This window comes from Halichoeres trimaculatus, unplaced genomic scaffold (assembly GCF_033239565.1).
Source record: "Halichoeres trimaculatus isolate MK-OKI-2021-1 unplaced genomic scaffold, fHalTri1.1 fHalTri1_scaffold_10, whole genome shotgun sequence".
Taxonomy (NCBI): domain Eukaryota; kingdom Metazoa; phylum Chordata; class Actinopteri; order Labriformes; family Labridae; genus Halichoeres; species Halichoeres trimaculatus.
This window is the reverse complement of record NW_027437187.1, coordinates 19203107-19227447: the sequence shown is the minus strand read 5'-3', so window position 1 is coordinate 19227447 and position 24341 is coordinate 19203107. Positions and strand designations below refer to the sequence as shown.

The 24341-nt window shown below is 38.9% G+C and overlaps 5 protein-coding genes across 10 annotated transcripts; 3 read left to right on the top strand and 2 right to left on the bottom strand.

Moving 5' to 3' along the window:
- Positions 1–1512: 1512 nt before the first annotated feature.
- On the bottom strand, positions 1513–5343 carry ppcdc (phosphopantothenoylcysteine decarboxylase). Its single transcript, XM_074677551.1, has 5 exons — positions 5120–5343; positions 4325–4420; positions 3984–4112; positions 3718–3886; positions 1513–2572 (listed from the first exon to the last, which is right to left on the bottom strand). The coding sequence occupies exons 1-5, from the start codon at positions 5261–5263 to the stop codon at positions 2439–2441; spliced, it is 672 nt and encodes a 223-aa protein (XP_074533652.1). The 5' UTR covers positions 5264–5343; the 3' UTR covers positions 1513–2438.
- A 47-nt stretch (positions 5344–5390) lies between these two features.
- Positions 5391–9039, top strand: hacd3 (3-hydroxyacyl-CoA dehydratase 3). Its single transcript, XM_074677550.1, has 11 exons — positions 5391–5637; positions 6453–6495; positions 6583–6656; positions 6759–6923; positions 7071–7116; positions 7258–7368; positions 7459–7586; positions 7716–7828; positions 8051–8157; positions 8243–8374; positions 8470–9039. Exons 1-11 carry the CDS (start codon positions 5560–5562, stop codon positions 8541–8543), a joined length of 1071 nt encoding a protein of 356 aa, XP_074533651.1. The 5' UTR covers positions 5391–5559; the 3' UTR covers positions 8544–9039.
- Positions 9040–9128: 89 nt separating this feature from the next.
- ints14 (integrator complex subunit 14) lies at positions 9129–13696 on the bottom strand. 4 transcript variants are annotated; one of them, XM_074677547.1, is made up of 13 exons: positions 13641–13696; positions 13296–13476; positions 12583–12869; positions 12323–12430; positions 12011–12166; positions 11573–11691; positions 11331–11473; positions 11152–11244; positions 10841–10985; positions 10625–10758; positions 10194–10312; positions 9705–9770; positions 9129–9624 (listed from the first exon to the last, which is right to left on the bottom strand). In XM_074677547.1, the coding sequence occupies exons 3-13, from the start codon at positions 12802–12804 to the stop codon at positions 9391–9393; spliced, it is 1539 nt and encodes a 512-aa protein (XP_074533648.1). In that variant the 5' UTR covers positions 12805–12869; positions 13296–13476; positions 13641–13696; the 3' UTR covers positions 9129–9390. The 4 variants fall into 4 exon arrangements, with proteins under 4 accessions (XP_074533648.1, XP_074533646.1, XP_074533649.1 ...); XM_074677545.1 differs by having other exon boundaries at positions 13374–13476; positions 13641–13695; XM_074677548.1 differs by lacking the exon at positions 13296–13476 and having other exon boundaries at positions 13641–13694.
- A 92-nt stretch (positions 13697–13788) lies between these two features.
- LOC141796510 (sodium/potassium/calcium exchanger 1-like) lies at positions 13789–17470 on the top strand. Of its 3 annotated transcripts, none has more exons than XM_074677675.1 (6): positions 13789–13901; positions 14281–15414; positions 15872–16126; positions 16216–16305; positions 16410–16570; positions 16665–17470. In XM_074677675.1, exons 2-6 carry the CDS (start codon positions 14428–14430, stop codon positions 16906–16908), a joined length of 1737 nt encoding a protein of 578 aa, XP_074533776.1. In that variant the 5' UTR covers positions 13789–13901; positions 14281–14427; the 3' UTR covers positions 16909–17470. The 3 variants fall into 3 exon arrangements, with proteins under 3 accessions (XP_074533776.1, XP_074533777.1, XP_074533775.1); XM_074677674.1 differs by having other exon boundaries at positions 13809–14093; XM_074677676.1 differs by lacking the exon at positions 15872–16126 and having other exon boundaries at positions 13808–14093.
- A 1323-nt stretch (positions 17471–18793) lies between these two features.
- On the top strand, positions 18794–24337 carry LOC141796083 (sodium/potassium/calcium exchanger 1-like). The gene is made up of 9 exons (XM_074676981.1): positions 18794–19937; positions 20773–20832; positions 21056–21164; positions 21840–21920; positions 22723–22805; positions 22968–23222; positions 23324–23413; positions 23619–23785; positions 23893–24337. The coding sequence occupies exons 1-9, from the start codon at positions 18879–18881 to the stop codon at positions 24140–24142; spliced, it is 2154 nt and encodes a 717-aa protein (XP_074533082.1). The 5' UTR covers positions 18794–18878; the 3' UTR covers positions 24143–24337.
- The last annotated feature ends 4 nt before the right edge of the window (positions 24338–24341 follow it).

Below are 24341 nucleotides of genomic sequence, written 5' to 3'. Positions count from 1 at the left end.
GTTCACATTCTATAGTCTGTCTTCTCTTGACACAATCCAGGCAGCTACTTTTAACTCAGACAGAAGATTGAAGCATTTCACAAAGGTAAACATGTTTGACAGGGTGCGAACTGTGGCTTTCATCACTATTAACCTTTAGGTCTCAGAGTCATGGCTAAAAGCATGTTGTTGAAAATCTCAGAGTCTCCTTAGCAGGCCGTATCGTCCTAAACATTCAAACTAGGATGATCTTTTTTTAGGAGATATAAACAAACAGAGTCTGTTCTGACTAATAAATATGAGCATGATGAAACAACTTGTATCCATTGAGTATGTGCAGTCAGTACATCAGCTGATAATCTCATGTTATGTATCCTCCAGTAAAGCCAGTCTGTTAGTACGCCTTGTGGGAAAGAATTTCCACTACTTTGAATCTCATAATTAAGCCCTGGGGAGCAATGACAGCTTTGTCAGACTCAAGTAAGAGAAATGTTGCTTGCACTATGACTATAAAACATCTGTTTACAGATTTTGAATGCCCAATGGCAATTTTTATCTTGTACGTCTTGCTTAAGCCACCTCTTGATGGGACAATCAAATCTAATCAATAAACAACCAAAAAAGCCAAGAAGTTGGGCCACTGTAGAAATGTGAAGAAAACAGATTAATTATGATGGTTTGTAAATCGTTTTTTAAACCGTTAAGCTCTATTGAAGGTAGTGTAAAGAATTTTATAAAATAATGAAAATAAAAATACTTATTATTTGAATAAATGTATGCCAGTTTTACATTGGACCCCAGCAGCAACACATTTCAAAAAAGTTGGGACAGGAGCGTTGTGCTGCATCACTTCTTCTATAGCAACCCCTTTGCAAATGTTTAAAAAGCAAGGAGACTGGTTCCCAAAGTTTGAAAATGAAATTTTGTCCTCTTCTCACCTGATATAGGATTTAGCTGCACAACAATCTGGGGTCTCTAGTCATGCCAATTTTTTTCAGGTAGACATGTTGGTATATAGGCAGGACTGTTTAGCACCCAGACTCTTCCCTGGAAAAGCATTGTCGAGAAGGCAGTATATTGTTCCAAAACCTGTTCATACTGTTCACCATTAATGGTGCCTTCTGTTTGGTCTACATATGCAATCGGCACTTGTACAGCCCAAGCAGCAACCTCCAACCTCCTTTCACACACAATGGTTTTGTGAAGTGATTATGAGCCTGTTCAAGGATTTTTGACAGAAAGTCATGTCTATTTTTTAGTTTAGTGTAGAACACTTTTTCAGTGTTTTAATGTTTTTGAATCAAGTACTTCGAAACATATTTAAGGCACCAACATTTATAGGAGCATACATTTTGATTAGTTGACCATCAAAATCTATTTTTCCTCAACATTTTGCGCTTTTTTGGAGAAGAAACCATAAACATTTGTTTTTTAAGGCATTGTGCTTTTGAGAAAAAAATAACAAGAAAATAAGAAATACATACACAGTTGAATCTTATGTTTGTAAAGCTTATATTTTAGAATCGTTCACCTTCTAACTTCAATATACAAACAACTTATTCATACCAGAAGAACATTCATGTCAAGACTAATATCCCAGGCGCTGACATATTTTGTTCAGCAGACAGGTAGAATATCTTTACCGTTAAAAATAATTTTGTTAAAGCACAGCTTTTTCCTCCAAACCTGATATATTTTTGTAGATTTGCTTTTATACGTTTTGAAAAAAAAACTGCAGTCAATCTGAAGAGCCAAGCAGAGCATAACCATAAACAGGTTTGTTTAAAAGTAAACACAAAGCTGCCTCTATAGGAATATAGGAGATGCAGACTTAGAAAAAAAGAACTCTCACTCATTTCAGTGGTGTCCAGGGATAAACAGTCAGTCAGAAAAACACAAGGGATTCAAGCAACGAGATTGGCTGATGGTTTTGTTTTCTACACCAAGCAGCTCAAACAGTTTTTAGGTGTAAATGCTGAGGTTAGCTCTGGACTGCCAGGGATTAGACAGGGTGCCTTACACATTAAGAAAAAGGTGTGCCAACTAATTAATGTCTGTGCACACCCATACAAACATAACAAGGTTGTTTCAAGCAATAAATTTGTGAAGCACCACTGAGTTAACTTAGGACAACCTGTTGATCATAAATGCTTTATGACCTTATGAGCTGGTGTGTCCTCACACTGTACTTATTGAATGATCCAGTGAATTGAATGTCTTCTCGTCTTTGTTGTCTTTAGTTTGATGGTGAAAGTTAGTGGAAGAGAGAGAATTTGCAGTATGGACAACTCGGCTTTGTCTAATTTCTGGAGGAAGTGAAATGAAAAACTGTAACTTTCTCTTATAGCGTGATAATAAAGGATCCACTCTATGAGCTGTTGGAGCTGTAGGATGGGTTTTTAATAACAGTAATTTACACCATAGGTGTGGAGAATTTCAGCCAGTGTTTGTTTTTCTATTTACTTTTTCTGAGTCCCAGTTGACTCAACGCTGCAGTGTAATGTGTCATTGCTTTGAGATGACTCATCTGTTTTCTGAAGATACTGTTTGATCATACTGACAATAGTTGAAACCTCTGCCATGGCTCCTTTACCTGCAACAAAGCAGATGTATGAAGATTTAGATGAGCAGTGTTTTAAAGGAAGAATCAAGAGTCAGCTGCTCAACATAAAACAAAAACAAATATTTTTAACAAATTTTGTGCTCACAAACACTCTTTGTCAAATATACTCTCACCTAACACATAGGGTATCTGCACCTAAACTTGAGAAATGTATGTTATGTAGGTAGTTGCCCTGACGTGATCTTATGCTATTGAGGAAATGTAAACAATTCTTGCAAACCAATTCCAAGTACAGAAAATACTGGTCAATATTCCTGTCAACAGCCCTGATAGGGAAGTGACTGATAAAAGAGTGTTAGATTGCTTATCGTAGATTTGTTTTTGACTTACACAAGAATCATTCCTTCTTTTGTTAGTACAGCTCTACAACCAAGTTTTACAACTTAAGATTTCATTTATAAAAAAAATAAGCGTGAATGACTTGTTGATCAATGTTTTTGAGAAAAATATAGTTCTTAAAAGACTCACTGTTAATTCTTATCAAGATCTTTTTAAAACATTGAATGACTCACCAAATTATCAAACAAAGATCCATCACTGTCTATGCAATGTAGGATCCAGTACTGTGAGTAGGGTGCTGATTCAGTATGAGACACATGACAGCAGTTTATGAGGTCTATGTGCTGCACAGACAATATGCAGTCTGTATCCTGAAGAACCCCTTTGATAAAGCATAACCCTTGATACACTGACACCAATGTGCTCTCTGCTTTTATCTTCTGAAATAATTGTTTAAACCCCGTACCTTCAGTCCTGAGGCAAACATTCTTGCTAATGAATGTAAGTACAGAAAAGGAGATTCTCAGTTTAACACTGGCTTAACTTTATTGATATTAGGAGTAACATAAGTCATGAAATCAATCTGCACTACCAAGACATCTTAGATCTGCTGTATGTTGTAGTGTGTAAAGATATGGGGTCAACAAAGCTCTAGGCAAAGAAATTTCCAAATCAGAGTATTTCTATGATGGAAAAGAGAGTGAAAAAATTAAAGAAGATGAATGATAACATCATATGCTAGCACAGGCTATACAGCCAGACATTAAAAACAAGGTGAGTTATCTCCTGTCTTCTAATGTGGCTGCTGTGTTTTCCCCCTTGATTTTAAAACCTACCTTCATCTCCACACACTAGCTTCTTAGAAATGCAGGGTATTTCCACATATCCAAACTCTATCAGCCTGGATACCTGCTGGGCAGTAACTGGATGTTGCCACATGGCTGTGTTCATAGCTGGGCAGAAGAGAAGAGGACGACTTGTATCCCAGGCTCTGACCACACAAGTCTGCAGAGATAAAAAATTAGTCAACTTAGAAATTATTTGATCATGAAAAGAATTACAACATATTTTGATTAATCTAGTTCTGATTCCTCGTTCTCACCAGCAGATTGTCACAAATGCCACTAGCAATCTTTCCAAGAGTGTTGGCATCCAGAGGGGCGATGACAAGTAGATCTGCCCAGCGCCGTAGCTCAATATGCAGCACAGGGTCAGATCTTTGAGTCCACAGCTACAACAAAGAAATGCTTTTAGGTATGTATCCAGTGATGTGTGCATCAAATATGTTGCTGAAAACCATGAATAAATTGTGTCAGCTGTCGACAAATAAATTTGGAAACCCTTATACAATCCAGTCAGTTTTTGTCGGCACCAGGTAGCAAAAATTCTACTCAAGACAGCCAGTTAAGAGTGTAACACAATTTTGTTTATTTGTTTTGTTACCTCCCACTCGTCCTTGTCACTGTAGATTTGTACTGAAACCTCTTCAGGATTGTAGAAGTGCTTTGCATGCTCTGTGGTGACCACTTTAACATCCACCTGAGGCACAAAACAAGACTATAAAAAACTCTTTTTCTTTCTGTCACTAAGGCACTGAATATGTTGACAAGTAAGCAGATGAGCCTAAAAGACACTGAGCCCCTCATCCAAGTGCTACAAAAAGTTTAAAAATCAAGATTTTGACTCAGTAATCTTTGTTAGTTTTACACCTAGCACTAGGCAAATAAGCAGTATGATGGTAGATGCCACAAACAATGCAAATTAATGATTACAGAAACTGTAATAAATAATAAAACAACCACACGCTTGATAAAAGCTTTTGGGGTTAAAGTCTGTAAAGGCAATATACAACACCTCCTCTTTTAAAGGTTCAAATGTCTTCATGGACAGTCTCTCGGAGAAGCCACCATACAACACTAGACGATTCAAGGCAAACAGATGCAATCTTTTTCATAAGCCACTAAAATCATCACTAATTCAGTACTCTTCATTCTAAAACAAGGAATCAAATAAAAAGGTGATCTGTGTGATATTAATGTGCATGTTTTGTTGCTGTGTATCTTAGAAGCCACATCTCCATCTTGTGGTTCAAATGAGCTTGTGCGCACACAGCAGAACAGGTAATGTCATGAGCAGATCAACGGGACTAAACTAGGTGTTGAAGAAAAGGAGTCAAAACGGTACTTGAAGAAAGGCTGGGAATAAAAATAACTATCATACGAATTTCACACGGCTCACCCCTGGGAGCTGAAGAAGCTCGGAGACCAGAAGAGGCAGTTTCAATGCTGCAACACTTCCAGTGACACCCACAAGGATACAGAATGTCCCGCTAGATTTAGACAAACAAGATTTCAATGAAGAAACGCGGTCCTCTGCCTGCATATTAGCATACCACTAAGCTGGGGTCGAGAAGCAGCTGTAGTCGTGCTTTTTTGAACGGCTTTCAGGTACTTCCGTAAACATTCACCGCCATCCAATCAGAAGAGAGCACGACAACAGATTCTTGTACGAGCACGTAGCTGCGCTGACAGATGGCGCGGGCGCGCGTCCGCCGGATATTCTAGGTATTTGCTGAAGACAGACACTTTGGTTAGCATGAAGCATGAAGCTGAGAGGCAGTAGTTATTGTTTCATGAGTGTGGTGAATTGATGAAAAAGAGGTGTTTAAAAACAGTAAAATGATACTGACGCCTCTTGTTTACTGGGCTCAACGCCACGAAGAAATTTACCTGCGGGTGGAGTTGACAGACGCTCAGGTGAGTAACTCGGAGAGACAACTACCCTCTACTGACCAAGCTGTGCTCTATTTTATGATTCTTTGAGTTAATACGAAAAATGCAAATAAAGACCACGCGTCCTGGTAACTGCCACACCACGTGCACTTTGCATACTCGATAATAAACAAAGGCATGTTTGAAAATTCCAGCCCTCCCTTATCTGGCTTGACCCCTCTAACCAAACCAGTTCATCGATGCGTACTTCAACAAGCATACTGTTTTAAAGAAAAGTGTGAATGTGCATGTGATCCAAAATGCTAACAACAAAATAGACACCCAAACAGAAACACAGTGATCCAGATACTCGACCCCCAGGTGAGGATTGTGAGCAGGTGCAGGGGGGATTTTACTTCATTTAATGCCACTTTATCTCAAACTTTAAGCTATAGGAGGGACCCCAGGTAGAACATTAGTCAAGCTTTAACACAGAGGAGATTGGCATTATGGTCAAGCAGTTCACAATCAATAACCTCTGCTTCAGTATTATAGTGAGCTGAAACATGAACACAAGCTGATCATGAAGGAGATAGTGTGAAACAGCTCATTTCTGCTGGCAACTTCAACAAGGATGGTCTCGTCAAATCAAGCATTTATTATAAATCAAAGTTAGTGTTAGTTTGTGTTTTATGTTTTCTTAAGTTTTCAGTTTTGCTCAAACGTAGTTGTTTTCTGTTTTGCAGTACTACAGTTTTATTTATCAGAATGCAGTACTGCTCTTAAATTAGTGATATGAGGCTTTAACTCTCTTCCTGTAAGAGGAAGTGAGCTTATCTGTTGTTTTGTTTGTCTTGCAGAACATTTCAGTCCATGTAAATGAAAAAGTGCTTCAGTTCAGAGGTGATGTACATTTTATGATCATTGGTACATTAATATGATTTTAAATCTCTCTGACTTTTGACACTGTTTACTGTATCTTGTGTGTAGCTCAGGGCCATGGTGCAAAAGGACACAACGAATATGAGTTCAGCTTGGAGTTCCTTTTACCAGTGAAGCCAGAGGTATTCATCAGTTTTAAAACTATTTCATGATAACTAACTTCTCTTTTTTATTTGAGTTTTTCTGGTTTGCTTACAATGCTTATAAATTGCACCTGTATCCAGGTAAGACACAAATCCACCCAGAGACAGGTGAATATTACTGTACAAAAAGAGCAGCGAGGCTGGTGGGACAGACTGACAGCACAAGAGCGTAAACCAGTCTTCCTGGCTCCTGACTTTGACCGCTGGCTGGACGAGTCAGATGCTGAGATGGAGATCAAGGAAAAGGTGAGAAACTCTAGCTTGTTCTTTTTTATAGCTTACACAAAGTACAATGAAAGATCTGTATTTTTCAAAGCTATCAAAACTGAGGTTTTACAGTTTGTGTGATGGTACAAAGCTGAACACAATGTGTTTTTGTGTGTTTTGGTAAAGGAGGAGAAAAGGAATAGACTAAAGGCTTCCAGACATAAGGACGAGGGTAAGAACAAATATAAAAGGATGCAAACCCAACACATTTGAAGTTACATTTTGGGGATTTTTTTTTTTGGTATGTCTTGTTTAGAGCATCCAGTGGTAATTCGATGCGTCGTTCTATTATTCTGTCTTCTTAATGTTTCAGGCTTTGTCAGCCTAAAAACAGGATTCTTGTTTATGTACAACTTGGTGCAGTTTCTTGGTTTTTCATGGATCTTCGTCAACATGACTGTACGGCTCTTTATCTTTGGCCGAGGTAAACAAACTGGTGTTGCATTAAAGTTTCCCTTGTTTGATCCTCTTCTCAAAACAATCCTGTAAAATCGTAACACTTCTCTCATTTCAGATTCTCTCTATGACACATTCCACGCCATATCAGATGTCATGTTCTTCTGCCAGATCCTGGCAGCTGTAGAGGTCTTGAATGCAGCTTTTGGAGTTGTACGGACAGGTGTTATTCCAACTCTTATACAGGTACAGGTTGGGAGTAGTTGCGACATATAGTTTGCAAGATAGAATGTGTATTAACAGGCAGACAGCATATATCAAGCGTTATAAGTGATTTGCTCTTAAGTGTGTTAATTGGTTCTGCTTTTTCAAAAGGTGGTTGGAAGAAACTTTGTTCTCTTCATCATTTTTGGTAGTTTGGAGAAAATGCACAATCAGCCAGTTGTGTTCTTTGTGTTCTATCTGTGGAGTAGCATTGAGATTTTTAGGTAAGCATGAATCTGCCTAGTCATTCGTGTCTTTCCCCACATTATTGTTCACAGTAATCAGTATGCACACTTTGCTTTGTAAAACTTGACACAGTGCAATGATAATTGATTACTGCTGCATTTAGTGCTACAAGACTCAGGGTATCAACTTTCCCTTACTCTGAACTGCCATAAAGATGGTCTCACATTGATCCCACTCCTGATATCATGCTACATTTGCAGGTATCCATTTTACATGCTGGGCTGTTTCAATACAGAGTGGAAAACTCTGACATGGCTACGGTACACAGTCTGGATTCCACTGTATCCATTAGGTGTCATAGCTGAAGGTAAGTTTGTTTTTCTTCCCTTAAATGAATCATTACTATGAACTTATAAGTGCTTAATTTTATCTCATCTCTTAACCTTGTGCAGCTGTTGCTGTGATACAATCCATCCCCATCTTTGATGAGACTAAACTCTTAAGCATTCCTCTTCCAAAAGCCATTGGTACCTCTATCAGCTTCTCGTACTTCCTTCACATTTATCTTGTTCTCATGTTTCTGGGTAAGTCTCCAAATAAAAAGCTGAATTTTTAAAGGTGTTTTTTTTTTTCAAATGTTATCAAATTTGTTCTGATATCGACCTTTGATCTCCCCCAGGACTCGTTATCAACTTCCGCCATCTTTATAAACAGAGGAAGAAGCGTTTCCGTACTAAGAGAAAAACAAATTGAGAGTCAGCCTCACTGACATTTCTTATATACCTTTGCTGCCTGCTTAACCCTGGAGAAATCTTTGAAATGTTCATTAATCATGTTCCTGTTTAATCAGTTCTAGTTTTTGTTTGCTCTCACTTCAAAAAGTAAGAAATGAACTAAAATATGAAGTACGGTTGCAGCTTATAATCTTTCTGTGTGCTTGTGATTGAAATTGGATGTCGTCATCGTTTATCTCTGTAAAGTTAAGACCATGTAATTCCAGATCCTTTGTACTAATGTTTTTCCTATAATGAAAAGGATTCCTTTTTCACTGTTTGGATTCCTGTTTACCAACTGTGCTGTTGTCATTAATTACCAGTCATTAGTGTTTGAATGGACTAAGGGACAGCATTTTTTAATTTTGTTGTTTTATAATTGCTCCACAAACCTCAAGGACGTTTATACTTCTGAAAAATAAAGAGCATCAAGTTTTCTTTATGCTCTAAAAAGAAAGCTGTTTTTGAAAAATTTCACATGTACCTCTTTTTTCGTTATTTTACTTGTCACATAAACTTATAATGCCAGCTGCAATAGTCTTTTTCAGGAAACCATGTGACACTAAATAAAAACAAACTTTTAATCTGATCATTTTGGAAAGAACCTACAAAGTAACAATTAAATCTGTACAAGTGATTTTTTACAAACAAAATGGTGCAGTATCTGACATTTTTGGCCTTTCTGAAAGGAGAATCTATTGTGGCTGGGACTTATTTAGATTTCACCTCAAGGTTCTTGAAGCAGCCTTTTTAGTTAGTTTGTTGAATGACACATGTAAGTCCACACAGGCTGCTGTACTGTAGTTCATTTTCACTTCCACCATCCTTCAGCTTGAAAAATCAGTCTGCATGGGAGCGATGTTGTGATCAAAAGCTGCATACTGGGAGTCACCAGTGCTGGCCAGTTTGAGTTGCTGCGCAGCATGTGAGAGCTGGAAAGCAGCATCTGGATGGGCTGAGTCCGGCAGCAGGGTGCACTCTCTCTCCAGCAGATCTGCCACTCCCTTCAGGAGCTCCCAGAAACCAAAAGCTAAGGCTGCTTTCCGAAGACGGTTCAGCTCCTGATGGGTAGAGTCAAAAATCGTTGTTTTGTATTACTAAAATAAAATTAGAGTTTAAAGTAAGTAAAAGTAAAACTCACCTTGTAGAAGGTTTGAGTTTTATCTGGCAATTTCCTCGCATTTCTCAAGATCTTCTGCACATCAGTCTGTAAAATCAAAACATTAATAATGAGTACTTGTTGCAATGACAAATTAAGTTCTGATCAGAAATGGTTCTTAAATTATCAACTTGGTATGTACACCATATGGATTCCGGTGACAAAAAAACAAAAAACTTTGATGTTTATGTCTTAACACATTGTTAAAGTTTTAACCATGCATTCATATAGATCTGGAAAAAAAAATTTACATTGTTCACAATATCTGTAAGGTAATACAGTCCTAGCTGTTAATGGCATAGAATTTTTTTTTAGCTGGCTAGTCAGTCCCTATGTTTACCATGGTGCCATCGCACCAGCACTTTAAGAACATCTAGCCTTACAAACTTATTCCCACTCACTGAAACCAGCTGAGTGATTCTCCAGTGATGCGAACAAACAAGATGACTTTACGCCAAGATTCTCATATACCTGTAGTCCACTGGCTTTAATCCACACAGTGACATTCTGTGCATAGCTTCGTTTGACCTGTGGCTGCACAGGGAAAGGGCTTTTATTGTCATCCTCTCCATAAGGATTTTCAGCAGCCTCTGAAACATGAGATATGGGGTAAAGTCAGGATCGTGATCAAAGCAGGCTTCCTTAGTCATTAAACTGTTAATCATTAACTGATTTATTCTGTACACATTCAGAGAGGCCTTTGCTCTTTAGTCATAAACAATGATACCAATCCATGGGTTAGTGTGTCATAAGTTACACTGTAATGAAAGGTTTAACACTGTCCCAGATATATCACACAACTATTTCTGCTATTAGTAAATTAAACATGGTAATGACATAAAAATAACTGAGTTTGGTGTATTTGCAAAGAAACTACATTTCATGAAGGAGTTAGGGGTTACCTGATATTGGTCCTAAATGCGAGATCTTGCCAAGCCAAGGAAGGGGATCTTGTCCAGGCTCAAATAGAGACATCATCAGATTAGACTTCTTCTTGCTATCTGCTTGGGAATATAGCATGCCGTACCACTCAGGCCTGAGAAAGAAAAATGTTCACACTTAATAAGAATAGCCTAGGATTAGATGTGTTAAATATGCACAAGGTTGTAATATCTCACCCTAGCTGCACTAGAGCAACCATGCCTTCAACTTTGAGACTGCCATGTAAAAGAACACAAAAGTTTGGACTTTTGCCTGCCATTTGACTGGCTGAGGGCTCCTCTTCAAGATCATCAGTGGCTCCAGTACCAACATCATCCACCTCTGAAAAGAAGTACAAAACATGTATACACATATAATAACAATTTCATCAATAACATGCTTATTTGTGTTTGCTGCTCACTTTCAGATTTAACTTGAGCTACTTGGAGGACAATGTGAGCTGTTAAAACTTTTTTTTCTTTTCAGTCTTAAAGTTTTTAACACAAACCTCTGTTCACAGCAATAGGCAGAACCAAATGTCTGGATATCACAGGGGGACTGGAAATGTCTGCAATTTCAATGAAGCCCACGATTTCCAAATCTGGGATACATATAATTAAATGGAAGTGTTAACATTGCAAAACATTAAAATATAGAAACATAGTCATTTTCAGATTTAGACATTACCAGTATTGACTGATTTTGGCAAGGGGTCCACCTCTTCATCTAATACAACAGGTTCAGGTCGAGGAAACACCTGAACATCTGAAGACAGGTTTCCACAGTGCAGCACAGCGTGGAAGGGAGAGTATGCGTAATCAATCAGCCTCCTTAAGACAAAAAAAGACATACAATAGCCAAAGATTTCTCAGTGAACATGGAAAACCAAATCAAGTACATTTTTGATAATATTGAATTAACTGTCATACCCAAACATGGCCTGTACACTCTTCATGCATAGTGGTCCTTCCATGGAGAAAATTTGTCCATCCCCTCCACTGAGATGAAGTAGTTCCTCTAAATTATCCATGGCATCAGTCATCTGTAACTGTTAAAATTGTAAGAAATACAAAGAGTTACTTTTTACATTTTTTAAAACACTTTTTCATGAAGTGATTCACTGATTTTCTGAATTAACATTACTGTTAAAATCCCTATCTACTTAACACTTAAAGTATTTTCTTATTAGTCAAAACCAAATCTAAGATACTTGAACCTAGTTTAGGTTACTGCTTTGGGTTTAATATACCAATATGCTTTTAGCTGTATTGTAGCTGGTTAAACCTGCTCCTATCTTACACTCACTGTGTTAAGGTAAGATGCAAATACTTGAAAAATACCCACACAAAACACAAATGTTTCTGTACCTCTTCTGCATTTGCTACACACATAATGTAAAGTTTGGTAGGAAAAGGGAAAGGCAGAGGGAACTTCTTGTCATCTCCACGTTGCTTCAGTGTTTGAAGGGAGTGACGTAGGGAACCCTTTCCAATGCCAAGAGATCCATCAGTGACCAGCACCACCTACAGGGCAAAGGAAAGAGTGCATAAACATAATCCTGTGGTACAGTCCATGGACATGTGGGGCTGCAAACAACATGCTGAGTATTGCTTTAACTCACACAAACTCTGTTTAATCTATTGTTAACGTGCTTATTTTGTAAAAAAGGACCAATGTACCTGACAGGGGCAGGCGCTACCCCACTCTTGCTGCACCACATTACTGACTCCTTGAAGAGCTGATTCAACACAGGTTTTGTCATAGTCTTCTAAGTTGCTCAGAGCCTCCTGCACAGAAAAAAAAAACAGAATTAAGATCCCATTCCAATAAATGAGACAACCTCTCTGTGAGGTGAGGTGAGACACAAGCAGTGATTCAGGCAAGCAAACAAATCTACTTGATTTTAACGTAGTGGCCCATGATGTAAGGCACAAATTACCTGCAATGCATTGTAATCTCTGGTGAAAGGCACCAGGAGCTCCCAGAGGGAAGAGAAGGCCATCAGTGACGTGAACTCCAGACGGTAGTTTGAAGCCATGTGTTCAAAAAGCATGTTTAATCCGTGGACTGCCAGATTCTTCCTCTGAAACTCCTCGCTGCCATCCACTGACACAGGACGTGTCATGGACAGGGATACGTCCATTAAGACCACCGTGGGCATGACTTACTGCTTGTGGGGATACCTGGTATTTCAACACACTTTAATTACCCTCCAGAGTGCTCCCACTAAGAGGAAAGAAACAGAAAGACTACGATTATACTGACAGCAGCACAGTTCAAGTTAGCATAAAAGATACGATACCAAATATCATCTCAATAAAACACTTTCCCCTGTATCTAAATCCTGTTTTGATTGTAAATATGTCCCCCTTATCTCCTGTTTGTTATCGCCTTTTCCTGTCTTTTCTGGAAACGATCATTTACCAGGTGACAGTAAACAAGAGCTGTGGTCTATTTTATTGGATGTCATAGTTAAGTTATTTTAGAAAAATAAAACAATAACCGCTGATCCTTTGCAACGTTTTAAGGGTATACCATGTCACGAGAGATTACTCGAAGCTAATGTGAGGTGAAGGCTATCTAACGCTAGCTTTCATAGAGGTAGCGCTACAATATCAAACCATAGAAAGGTATTTAAGCTGTTGCACGCACATCAAAAGAAAATTATCCAATAGTTCTCAGTAGAAGTGTGTCTTATTATCACTTCGCAAACATTAAATTTATACGTGCCATTCAACGTTTCACTCTCCATCCAGTGTTTGTATTGTGCTAGTTTTTCGGTGCACCAGTATTTCCGCCCGGACAACAACACCAGCATGCCCGGGGTTCCTGACTTGACATTTTCACATTTATGAGAAGAAAACTTTTATCATACGGGTTAACTGGACATTTCAGCATTTAACAGAATTCGTTATACAGGCAACTTTAAGCATAAGTTTTTTTGCTTTTCAAATGTTAAAGGAAATTTTAATTTAAATCCCGAGCCGACATTCTTACATTCATGATGTGGATCCTCTAAAAGCGAAACGACGCGTCCGCGGTTCATACCCATCGGAGGCGAACAGAACAGTTATAGGCAACGGCCTGCGCAAAGCATGCTGGGTGAAATGCGTCGCGCGAACTGAGGCGGCGTGCCACCTTTTAACTACTTTTCCCCTACTGTATGTCATTATTCTTTAAGAAAATTTAGGCAATAGTAATACGCCCTTTTCACGAGAGGATGTCTTGGTTGAGAAGACGCCTAACTTCGTCACAGGGGTAGGTCCCATCAAGTCTGCGTGAACGCGCGTCTTCGTGAATTGTTCGCGTGCGGTGACCCGCACCGTGAAGCGAACGTTAATGTAAACAGAGTTGTTTTTTAAGCGGTGAAGTGAACGAGTTATGCAAGAAATGCTAAGAAATTGATTGAAGTCTTCAGAGGAAGTAACCCAGAGTAAACAACTCTTTTGTGTGAGTAAAATCAATATAACTGGACGACGATAACTTGATTGCCAGTTTTGTTCTGATACTTTGGAAGATTTGTCGGTCATGACGTTTTGGAGATCGCCACTGTTTTTCTGTGCGGTGAAAAATTTCTGACGCAGACTGTATTGTCCCTTTGCCCTTTGCTTAATACCCATTTCATCTTTTGTTACAGGTTAAAGGTTGTTAAAGGATGTTTTGTGGATTCCATCCTTCCATTGCCTACAACTGAAGGAAGCTGAGTCTTGCTACCATTAATGCTACTGCTTGTTTTTTGTTTCTTTTTTTCCTGTGGCTGTCTCCACTTATTCTTTTGAGTAAAATGAACTGTGCGAGGAGGAAGCGACTGCAGCTGAACAGGGTCCTATGTCTCTTCTCTGTGGTTCTCTGTTCCCTCTGGCAGCCAATTATCAGTGCCAAGCTGAATGACCCCCTTCCGTTGCCTCAGGTTTTAGAGGATTTGGTAGATGAGTCAGAAGAGGGGTTTGAGGAGACTGCGAGCGGGACTGTCGGGCTGAAGGAACCTCTTACTACAACAAATGTATTTAAGGCCACAGATCAAGTGATGGCAGAGATTGATCAAGTACATCATAGGGATACAGCAGATTACAAGGAGTCCATCCTTACTCCACCATTACAGACCTCTGTTCATTGCACGTCTGTGACCCCTGAGCCCTTTACCAACACAAGTCCTGCCTCTCCTGGTGAAATTCAAAATGTTGGGAGTAAATATCCTGCAGATCTATTTGCTATAAAAGACCAAAGACAAGGATGGGTCATCCTCCACATTATTGGGATAATGTATATGTTCCTTTCAGTTGTGATAGTCTGTGATAAGTTCTTAGTTCCAGCTCTGGGTGTAATCACAGACAAGTTAGGTATTGCTGATGATGTAACAGGAGCTACCTTCATGGCTGCTGGAGTCTCTGCTCCTAAGCTTTTAGCCATCCTCATCGGAGTCTTTGTTACCCGCAGCATTGTCTTCTTCTTTGGCACTGTGGTTTGTTTGGCAGCCTTCAATGTTTTGTTTGTGATAGGAATGTGTGCTTTGTTTTCACGTGGGGTTCTTCATGTAACCTGGTGGCCACTCTTCAGAGATATTTCCTTTTTCATTCTTTGCATCATCATGATTATAATATTCTTATTGGATAGTGTCATAATGTGGTGGGAGAGCATGCTGCTGGTTTTCTGTTATGCCCTTTACATGGTTTTCATGAAGTTTAACAAGAAACTGCAGCAAGTCTTCAAGACCCAACCCCGTGTACAGAAGAACAATGTGGAAGTTATTTCTGTCCAGGAACAGGAAAAGGTTAGCGCTCCAGTGATATATATTCTTGTCTCAAATCAAATTATTTGCAATGACAAAAAAAAAAAAAAAAAATCAGTAGGGTTTATTCTAATTATAATAAAAATAATATTTATTATTTTTTAGAACATATTTTTTAAATATATTTAGATTTTATTGTTTTATATTTTTTACTGTTTTGCTTTTTTAAGTGTGGGAAAACACATTTAGAAGCATGTTACCAACAGTTTCTTAACACAGTCAAGTAAATCTGCGTAACTTTATGGTCTTCTATGTTAGGTTATTAAGTGATCACAAATCTGATACATTTCAGACAAAACATATACAGAGTCTTCTACTCAACAAGCGAAGAGATACTGTCTTTATTATATGGAAAGCATTTCCCTGATCCTTTTTTCACGTAGAAAACAAACCAAAATGTATGGACTTGTGATCGATACAGAAAACTGTGTTTTCCTAGGAATGTGTGTCTGAAGACCACGATTTGCATCAAGGCTCTTCTATTGCCTTATGTGAGGAAGATGATAACGATAAAGACATCAAGGATTGTGTCAAAAATGACTGTGAAGATGTAAACGAAAGCAGAGAGGAAGACAGGAGAGATAGGCCTCTGTCTTTGGACTGGCCTGACACACGTCTAAAACAGGCCACCTATCTCTTCCTGCTGCCCATCATCCTACCTCTGTGGCTCACAGTTCCTGATGTTCGCAAGCAGGTGAAGAACCAGGGAAATCCCTGATGATCAGCAGAGATATCATTAATTTACCAACAGCAGTTTAATTTTTCATTCACTTCCTGAAACAGAAATCCAGAAAATTCTTTGCGGTCACCTTCCTGGGCTCTGTCCTATGGATTACTGTCTTCTCCTATTTCATGGTGTGGTGGGCCTACCAGGTAAGTCAATGCTGCCTTTGTGTCATTTTTCACTTGTAGTTTATCAATACATGGGAGTGAATCTGTTTCTTCTATCCTCTCTAAACAATGGTTTGGAATTGTAGGTTGGTGAAACTATCGGCATCTCAGATCTGGTCATGATCTCTGTGGCCGCAGAGATGTCCATTCCCGGGCTCATCACCAGTGTGATTGTAGCACGTAAAGGCCTTGGGGACATGGCTGTTTCCAGCTCCATGGGCTCTAATATTTTTAGCATCACAGTGTGGTGAGTTTTGATCACTTATTGTAACAGAGATTGAGACAGTTTGGACAAACGTATAGTATACTTGACTCTCCATTTCATTGTCTTGTTCATTAAGTCTTCCAGTGCCATGGCTTCTGATCTCAGTATTCCACGGTTTTGTTCCAGTGCCTGTGAACAACAGTGGGCTCCTCTGTATGGTTGTTCTGCTAATTCTCCCTCTGCTATATATCATCATAACCATTGCATCCTGTAAGTGGAAGGTGAATAAGACGATAGGTTTGACCATGCTACTGTTTTACACAATCTTCCAGTTGGTTAGAGTGATGTTTCAGTATAAATTCATTGTATGCCCTGTATAATGTAGTATAGAGAGGTATGTTATTGTTTCTTAATACATTGTAATACATTGTTGACAAATGTTTCATAATTCTTAGACTTATTTGCAAGTATATGTATTTTCTATTTTCAGCAGGTATTTACTGTTATCTGATCAAAGCATGAATATTTAGAATGTTATATCTATGAAAATATGCAACTACAGATATAGTTTGTTCTTTTTTATTTAGGGTAATTTTAGCAACTCTTTGTGTCTAATTCCAGAGGATAAGACAGAGGATGATTTAGGAGGTAGAATGGACTAATATGCAGCCAAGGGCTAATTTAAAGCTAGGTCTCTTGCATTGAGGACTGTAGCTTCTGAATAAGCAACACATAATAAATTGCTCTAACTTTTGCATCTGATTCTCTTATACACCAGTAATGCACTGCTTTCATATTGGCCAAGGGGAATCCTTGAAGCAACCCAGCTGGTTATTAACATGTTTGGAACTAAAGATATTTTGGTTTCACAAAATCTCAAGAGCCTAATCAATACACTTAAATGAAACGTTTGAAGTTTTCCTTTGAACATATGATATTACACTTATTCCACACAGCAGCTTCTTCTGTTTGTCATGTCCCTTTAATGATTTTTTTTTTTTTTTACTGTCTTTTGTTAATTATCAGTGGTATGTTTTGTTTTTTTTCATATTGAAGATGAATGGTTAAAAATAGGAAAGAATTCCTGAACAAACTACACCAAAGTGAAATAAACAGGTTTTAAAAAGTGCCATGTGGAAAAAAAGAAAAAAAAAATCCTGACGTTTAATATTTTGAAATGTCATGGATCAAACTATTTTTGTTTCTAAAATCAACATTGTTGTGAGAAAAAAGTTGCCAAAACTGCCCAATATATAAAATATGATACACAAGAAACATCATAGAATTAATCTAGGAGTACTTTTAGTATGGATTTTGTTAGAAGGGTTTAATAAACATTCCTGTTCCATAACAAGAGAGTTTTCTAACTATTTTTGATGGGTCAGGCTTTTCAGGGTTGAATCGCAAGACTCCATTTGTTTTTTCAGTTTGTCAGCGGAACGGGGTATAACTGTAAACAGAAACTCACTATGTGATACAATCATGCAGTATCGCTGTTATTGAATTTTGGTATTTAAATCAGCCAAGAATGTCAACATTTGAACAGTGATGGTGTTGGTGTATTATGATGTGCATTTTGGATGGGAGTGGAAGTAAGCAGTTTCTTTTAAACTTGTTCAGATTCATTACTCAGTCCAATATACAACACATCATATGAGTGTAAGACAATTCATTTATTTTTTTTCAAATGAGCCACTTTTATCATCTTTTATTAGATTCAATATTTCTGTGGTAGGGTCATGATAAAGTGAGAGTGAGACATGCACATAATCCTCTTAGAAGCCTTCAGGTATTATGCTGATCCATTGTGAACACTCGTCCTGTGTCCTACATAACCCTGTGGTCATTGACATCAGTTTGGACTTCATCTTGTGCCACAATACCCAGCTGTGGGTTTTTGCTTGAACACATCTTTGAAACCTTGTAAGTAAATCATTTTTTTTTTCTTTTTTTGTGCAGATTTTCCTTGGCCCCAATAGTTCACATTATATCATCATTATGAAGTTTTCCTCTGTGTATATATGAATGCTTTGCATTTGCTTGTGTCAGCCATTTATGTTTTTCTGTCTCACATTTGCTCTTTCGTTTTTTTAATGAAAAGAAAGAAGCCATAACCAACTTTAAATAAGCTGATAATTTATGACAATTAAGTTTTACGAGCATTTTCTTAAAAGTTAAAGTCATTCAAATGTTGTCTACTATTTTGCCACCTTTAGTCCAACAGGCCGTATCTTTCTGTGGAGAGTGAGGATGCAACATGAATCACCCTGCTGAAGCACCGTCTGCTTGGAAGAGAGCTGAACCTTTGCCCTCCCAAACTAAATGTATGCTGCTTGATTCTGCATAGCTGATGGCATCACTGCTTCAGAGGACGATGTACTGTACAAGACGGAAGCGGCTGCAGCTGAGCAGAGTTTTGTTTCTTCTCATTGGGGTTTTTCTCTGCACCCTCTACCAGCTTACCATCAGTGCCAAGCTGTACGGGCCTTCATCCTGGCCTCAGGTTGGAGAAGATTTGTTAGAGGGTTCAACAGATGAGGTTGAGGAGATTTCAGCAGAGACTCTGGGGCGAGATGAACATCTTTCTGTGACACATGGGTTAGAGAACACAGGTCCAACAACACCAGAGATGCATGTAGTACGTTCTTTTGATTCTTCCTCAGATTTCAAAGAATCCACAACCACTGAGTCTCCATCTCCAGCCACGAACCGGACTTTTGTGCATTGCATCTTTGTGGCCCCAGAACCTGAGACCCCAACAGCACCTCCAGCTCCTCCTGTAGCAACCAGCACTCCTGCTCCTCCTGGAGGAGTGCCCCACATTAAGGGGGAATATCCTGAAGACATCTTTTCTGTTGAAGACCGAAGACGAGGCTGGGTCATCCTCCACATCATTGGAATGATGTATATGTTCATTTCACTTGCAATTGTGTGTGATGAGTTCTTCGTCCCTGCTCTGGGTGTGATCACAGACAAGTTGGCCATCTCTGATGACGTAGCGGGGGCCACCTTCATGGCTGCTGGAGGCTCTGCTCCTGAGCTTTTCACCTCTTTGATTGGAGTGTTCATCGCCCACAGTAACGTGGGCATTGGCACAATTGTTGGATCAGCAGTCTTCAACATTTTGTTTGTGATAGGAATGTGTGCTTTGTTTTCGCGCGAGGCTCTTCATCTAACCTGGTGGCCGCTCTTTAGGGACGTAACCTTCTACATATTTGACCTCATCTTACTCATCCTGTTCTTCTTGGACAACGTCATAATGTGTTGGGAGAGCATGATGCTGGTGACCAGTTATACCCTCTATGTGGTATTCATGAAGTTTAATGCGCAAATAGAACAGGCCTTTAAGACCCAGCTCTTTAAACACAAAAACATTGTCAAGATCATTGCAGTGGAGGAATCAGAGAAGGTAAGGGATCATCTGGTTTGGATTTAGAGCTTTGTATCTTCAGTTTGTGAAAACTTTCTCATAAATAAGACAATCTAATAAGTTACCATGTGACAAAAGTAAGAACAAACATTCTTTTTATTTTTTTTTTTCGCTGAAGCAGTCATAATTATTTATAAAAGGGATTTTAAAACAACAGACACTGGATGACGATATTCTTCTTGATGAGTTTGAAGTAGAAGATTTTGTGTCACTTCTCAAATTAGTAGCAGTAGTTTTGTTAAATGAAGGGCATTTTACTTGGATAAACATTCGTAAAAATCCAACCAGCTTTTATTTGTTTTTACAATTTTGGATTGTTTTGTTTTGATTTTAAACTTATCAAAGCAGTGTTTACTTGCCTGAACAGAAAACCCTCATTACCTATTATTCATGGCATCTCTGAGGGTGAAATGACACAGATGAAGGCATTGAGGTACCAAAGCTGATCAGCTGCAACTAACTAATCCCTCAAGAAGCTACAGCCCTGCACAAACTGTAGCATCAACATATACTGTATTTAAGCCTGATAAGTGTGATTGAAGCTTCATTCACACTGAGTACAGCTGCAGTTATGGTGCACACTGAAGGTATTTGCTGGTTCCTATTGTGCACAATGTATTTCCTAATCAAATCCTGTCCATGACCTGCAAATTCTTCTTTTTATTGGCATACAAGACTAACCACACCACAGGGTTTGCTGTATCTCAAATAACAATATGCAAGACTGCAGTGTACAGTATATTCTGATAATGATACTCTACCAAAATCACATAACTTCCATCTATCTCTGCCAATTGATGATTGTTGTACGCAGACAATTGGGGATGCTGAAGATGGTGCCTCTCCTTCTCCAAAGGACAAGAATCTGTTAAAGGTAATAAAAAACAATAAGTAAATTAAACGAACAATGTAACAACTGAAAACTGAACAGAGACCCTCAAAGTGTGCGATTTTTGACACAATTTTTAGTATCTTATTGATCCCTCTACTGTCCTATTACTAACCAATCCTCTCTGAAAAAAACTCAACCCCCATTTAAACACATCTGATATTTCCCTGTCTGCAATCGTTGTGACTTCAGCCATCTCTTTCCTCAGCTGAAGCCTTCCCTGCAGCGAGGAGGGAGTTCAGCTTCTTTACACAACAGCACCATGAGAAACACCATCTTCCAGCTCATGATCCACACTTTAGACCCGCTTGGAGAAGGTGAAGTACAAAAACCAAGCACTGACTGGCTGAATGGATGATAACTGTTTTTAACACTGCTCTTATGATGGGTGTGCTTCTTATAGTTAGATGGATTAGCAAAGGGTGCCAAACAAAGGCTGCACCAGGCCGGTTCTAAGAAGATAAGCATCCATCTGAGTGTAAAGAAGAATCCCATTGACTCGTTTAACCTATCACTGTTGAGGGTGGGCTGTTGAGAGCTTTCATAAAAGGCTCTTATTTTCTCACCAAGACTTATTCCTCTGTAATGGTTTACGTGTGTTCCTGACTCCTGATTTGCATGTATGGAATTATCCATGAAGCAAAAACTCTATTTCTTTGCTACAATGATCAGCCTCTGATTGGGCCTTCAAAATCACATCCGGACTCGAGAGATCATCTTTTTACATTTAAATGCATTTTACCTGCAAATAGAAAAAAAATAGCTGTAGAAAGACAAGAATTTTGTAGAATCAAGTCATGTAAGATTTCTAGAAAGAAAACCCAATGAAGGTTATGAGGACCAATTTGGGATGTTTTGAAGTTTTATGCAGTATAATTGGGTGACTCTTCTGACCTGCTGTATAACTGTTTAACTCTAAAAATGCTCTATTCACGGCTGACCAGTGAACCACTGATTCTAAGCTGAATTCTGCTTGATCAATCGTTTCTTAGGGAAATTTAAGGACAAGGCTGCATCTCTGAATAATGTGGCCAGACGGACAGCAGCAAGAAACACTCAAGACAAATGTGAAGGTAAATATGAGGGATGTGATGGTCATCCACTGATAAGGGATTCATTTTCTAATAGTGCATTGGAGTCTTCCTGTAAACAGATTGCCAAAAGGTCCTGTTCGTGGCAGCAGAGTTCTTAATTACACCAGAGATAAAATACTTAAGCCTGTGAACTGAATGAGTCAAACTCTTACAACAGAGAGATTAGATGTCTATACTAAATGCTCTTCATTATGATGATACAAGATAACCACAACCACAGAGCCCTAAAGCCCCATTAAATTATTACCTTGTGCTCACAAGTCAAGTATCCGCCCACTTATAAAGTGCCTTGTACACCCAGGTTGGTTATTACTTTGTGGTTTTAGTAATGTGTATACAAGATTAACTTTTGCACAAGTTGTGCTCCAGTGAATAAGCAGTGCAAATGCAGCAGTGGCAATAATTCCACTTAGTTGCCTTAATTCTTAATTATTATTATTATTATTATTATTATTGTTATTATTATTATTGTTGTTGTTGTTGTTGTTGTTGTTGTTGTTGTTGTTGTTGTTGTTGTTGTTGTTGTTGTTGTTGTTGTATTTTATTTTGTTTTATTTATTTTTGTGTGAATGCTGTTTATGGTGTATTAGTTTTTATAAGTATTACAATGGGACTCCTAAACACTCTTATCAAACATTTCCATTTACCTTATTGCCAATACTGCAGTTTTATTCACAAAGCTGGATGAAATAATTTAACGTATTTGGTTTTATCTGTTTCCTCAGTTGTTGCAGTTGTATTACATTCATTCACTCGTCACATTCTGGGATTCCTTTCATAGATGATGGAGGAAAAGCCGAGCAGACTAAAGAGCCAGAGGCCACCCCTGCTACAGAGAAGAGGGTTCAGCCAGAGGACAAGAAGGTACTCTCCAACTACATCCTGGTGGTTATCAGAAAGCCCAGAAGTCAGTCTTTGATACCTGTCTATGTAAGAGTCCATGAACAGAGATACGTCAGACTAATGTCCTCTTCTGTGGTATTTTGCCTTTTCCGCCTCTACTGTCATCCATTTTGGTATCTTCAGGAGGACGTACCAGGAGGATGTGAGGAAGAGTCAGACGGGTCAGACGACTCTGACAGTGATGATGATGACGATGACGATGATGTTGACAGCGATGAGTCTAGTGAGGATGAGGATGAGGAAGAAGGAGAGGATGAGAAAGAAGAGGAGCCTTTGTCTTTAGACTGGCCTCAGACACGACTTAAACAAGTGACCTACCTCTTCCTACTGCCCATCATCTTCCCTCTGTGGCTCACAGTTCCTGATGTCCGCAACCAGGTGAACGATCAGATATCTCTAATGATCACCTGTGGTTTCTTAAGGCCTCAATTTTCTGTTTTACACAACACATTTTACATTATTCTCACTTTGTCTAACAGAAATCCAGAAAGTTCTTTGCTGTCACTTTCTTGGGCTCCATCATGTGGATTGCTGTCTTCTCTTACCTCATGGTGTGGTGGGCCCATCAGGTCAGCTGTGGAACACGAGAGACAGAATTTAAACATCTTCCTTTTGTTTCTGTTTGTGTTTGAAAGCATGAAGCAGCCTTTAAAGAGATCTCTGCAGACTGTTGACAAAGTACACTTAGATCAAAGTTTGACATTTTTTAACCTGCCTACACACCATCCATGTCTGTATTATCTTTTTAATTTAAGCAGAGATTTTTTCTTGTAGGTTGGTGAGACCATCGGCATCTCAGAGGAGATCATGGGCCTGACAATTCTGGCTGCTGGGACATCCATACCTGACCTCATTACCAGTGTAATCGTGGCACGTAAAGGCCTTGGGGACATGGCTGTGTCCAGCTCTGTGGGCAGTAACATTTTTGATATTACTGTAGGGTGAGTTGGATGCTTCACCATGAGAAAAGAAATACTATGAAATGTTCACTTTGTTGATTTCTCTGAAGTCTAGTTTGTCCACTCGCTGTGTCCCTTTGTTCCAACAGTCTTCCAGTCCCGTGGCTCCTGTACTCCGTCTTCCATGGTTTTGCTCCAGTGGCAGTAAGCAGCAACGGACTTTTCTGTGCCATTGTGCTCCTCTTCATCATGCTCCTCTTTGTCATCATCTCCATCGCATCCTGCAAGTGGAGCATGAGTAGGGCTCTGGGTTTCACTATGTTTCTGCTCTACTTTATCTTCCTGGTGCTCAGTGTGATGCTGGAGGACCGCATCATTGTCTGCCCTGTGTCCATTTGAAGGTGTGAACAGAGGACTTCTCTGCAGCGGGATTTCTTTTTACTTTGAACTGAAGCAGTGTTGCTCTCAGGAGTGTTGGAAAACATCTGTAGTCACCATTTAATACTGCCAGTGGAAGAACTTCTTTTAGCAGAAATTACAGTTTTGCCATTTTTTTAAATATTACACCAGAAACATGTCTTTAAATGTATAAAAAAGC

Coding starts and splice junctions, on each gene's coding strand:
- LOC141796083 (XM_074676981.1), top strand. CDS start 18,879: ATGGCATCACTGCTTCAGAGGACGATGTACTGTACAAGACGGAAGCGG. Junction 20,833..21,055: donor AGGACAAGAATCTGTTAAAG/GTAATAAAAAAC, acceptor CTCTTTCCTCAG/CTGAAGCCTTCCCTGCAGCG. Junction 23,786..23,892: donor ATTTTTGATATTACTGTAGG/GTGAGTTGGATG, acceptor TTGTTCCAACAG/TCTTCCAGTCCCGTGGCTCC.
- LOC141796510 (XM_074677675.1), top strand. CDS start 14,428: ATGAACTGTGCGAGGAGGAAGCGACTGCAGCTGAACAGGGTCCTATGT. Junction 16,306..16,409: donor TGGTGTGGTGGGCCTACCAG/GTAAGTCAATGC, acceptor TTGGAATTGTAG/GTTGGTGAAACTATCGGCAT. Junction 16,571..16,664: donor ATTTTTAGCATCACAGTGTG/GTGAGTTTTGAT, acceptor TTGTTCATTAAG/TCTTCCAGTGCCATGGCTTC.
- ints14 (XM_074677547.1), bottom strand. CDS start 12,804: ATGCCCACGGTGGTCTTAATGGACGTATCCCTGTCCATGACACGTCCT. Junction 12,431..12,582: donor GAGATTACAATGCATTGCAG/GTAATTTGTGCC, acceptor TTTTCTGTGCAG/GAGGCTCTGAGCAACTTAGA. Junction 10,313..10,624: donor GCATTTAGGACCAATATCAG/GTAACCCCTAAC, acceptor CTCATGTTTCAG/AGGCTGCTGAAAATCCTTAT.
- hacd3 (XM_074677550.1), top strand. CDS start 5,560: ATGATACTGACGCCTCTTGTTTACTGGGCTCAACGCCACGAAGAAATT. Junction 7,829..8,050: donor AGTAGCATTGAGATTTTTAG/GTAAGCATGAAT, acceptor CTACATTTGCAG/GTATCCATTTTACATGCTGG. Junction 8,158..8,242: donor ATTAGGTGTCATAGCTGAAG/GTAAGTTTGTTT, acceptor AACCTTGTGCAG/CTGTTGCTGTGATACAATCC.
- ppcdc (XM_074677551.1), bottom strand. CDS start 5,263: ATGCAGGCAGAGGACCGCGTTTCTTCATTGAAATCTTGTTTGTCTAAA. Junction 4,113..4,324: donor GTGACAAGGACGAGTGGGAG/GTAACAAAACAA, acceptor TCTTTGTTGTAG/CTGTGGACTCAAAGATCTGA. Junction 2,573..3,717: donor GCTAGTGTGTGGAGATGAAG/GTAGGTTTTAAA, acceptor GCTTTGTTGCAG/GTAAAGGAGCCATGGCAGAG.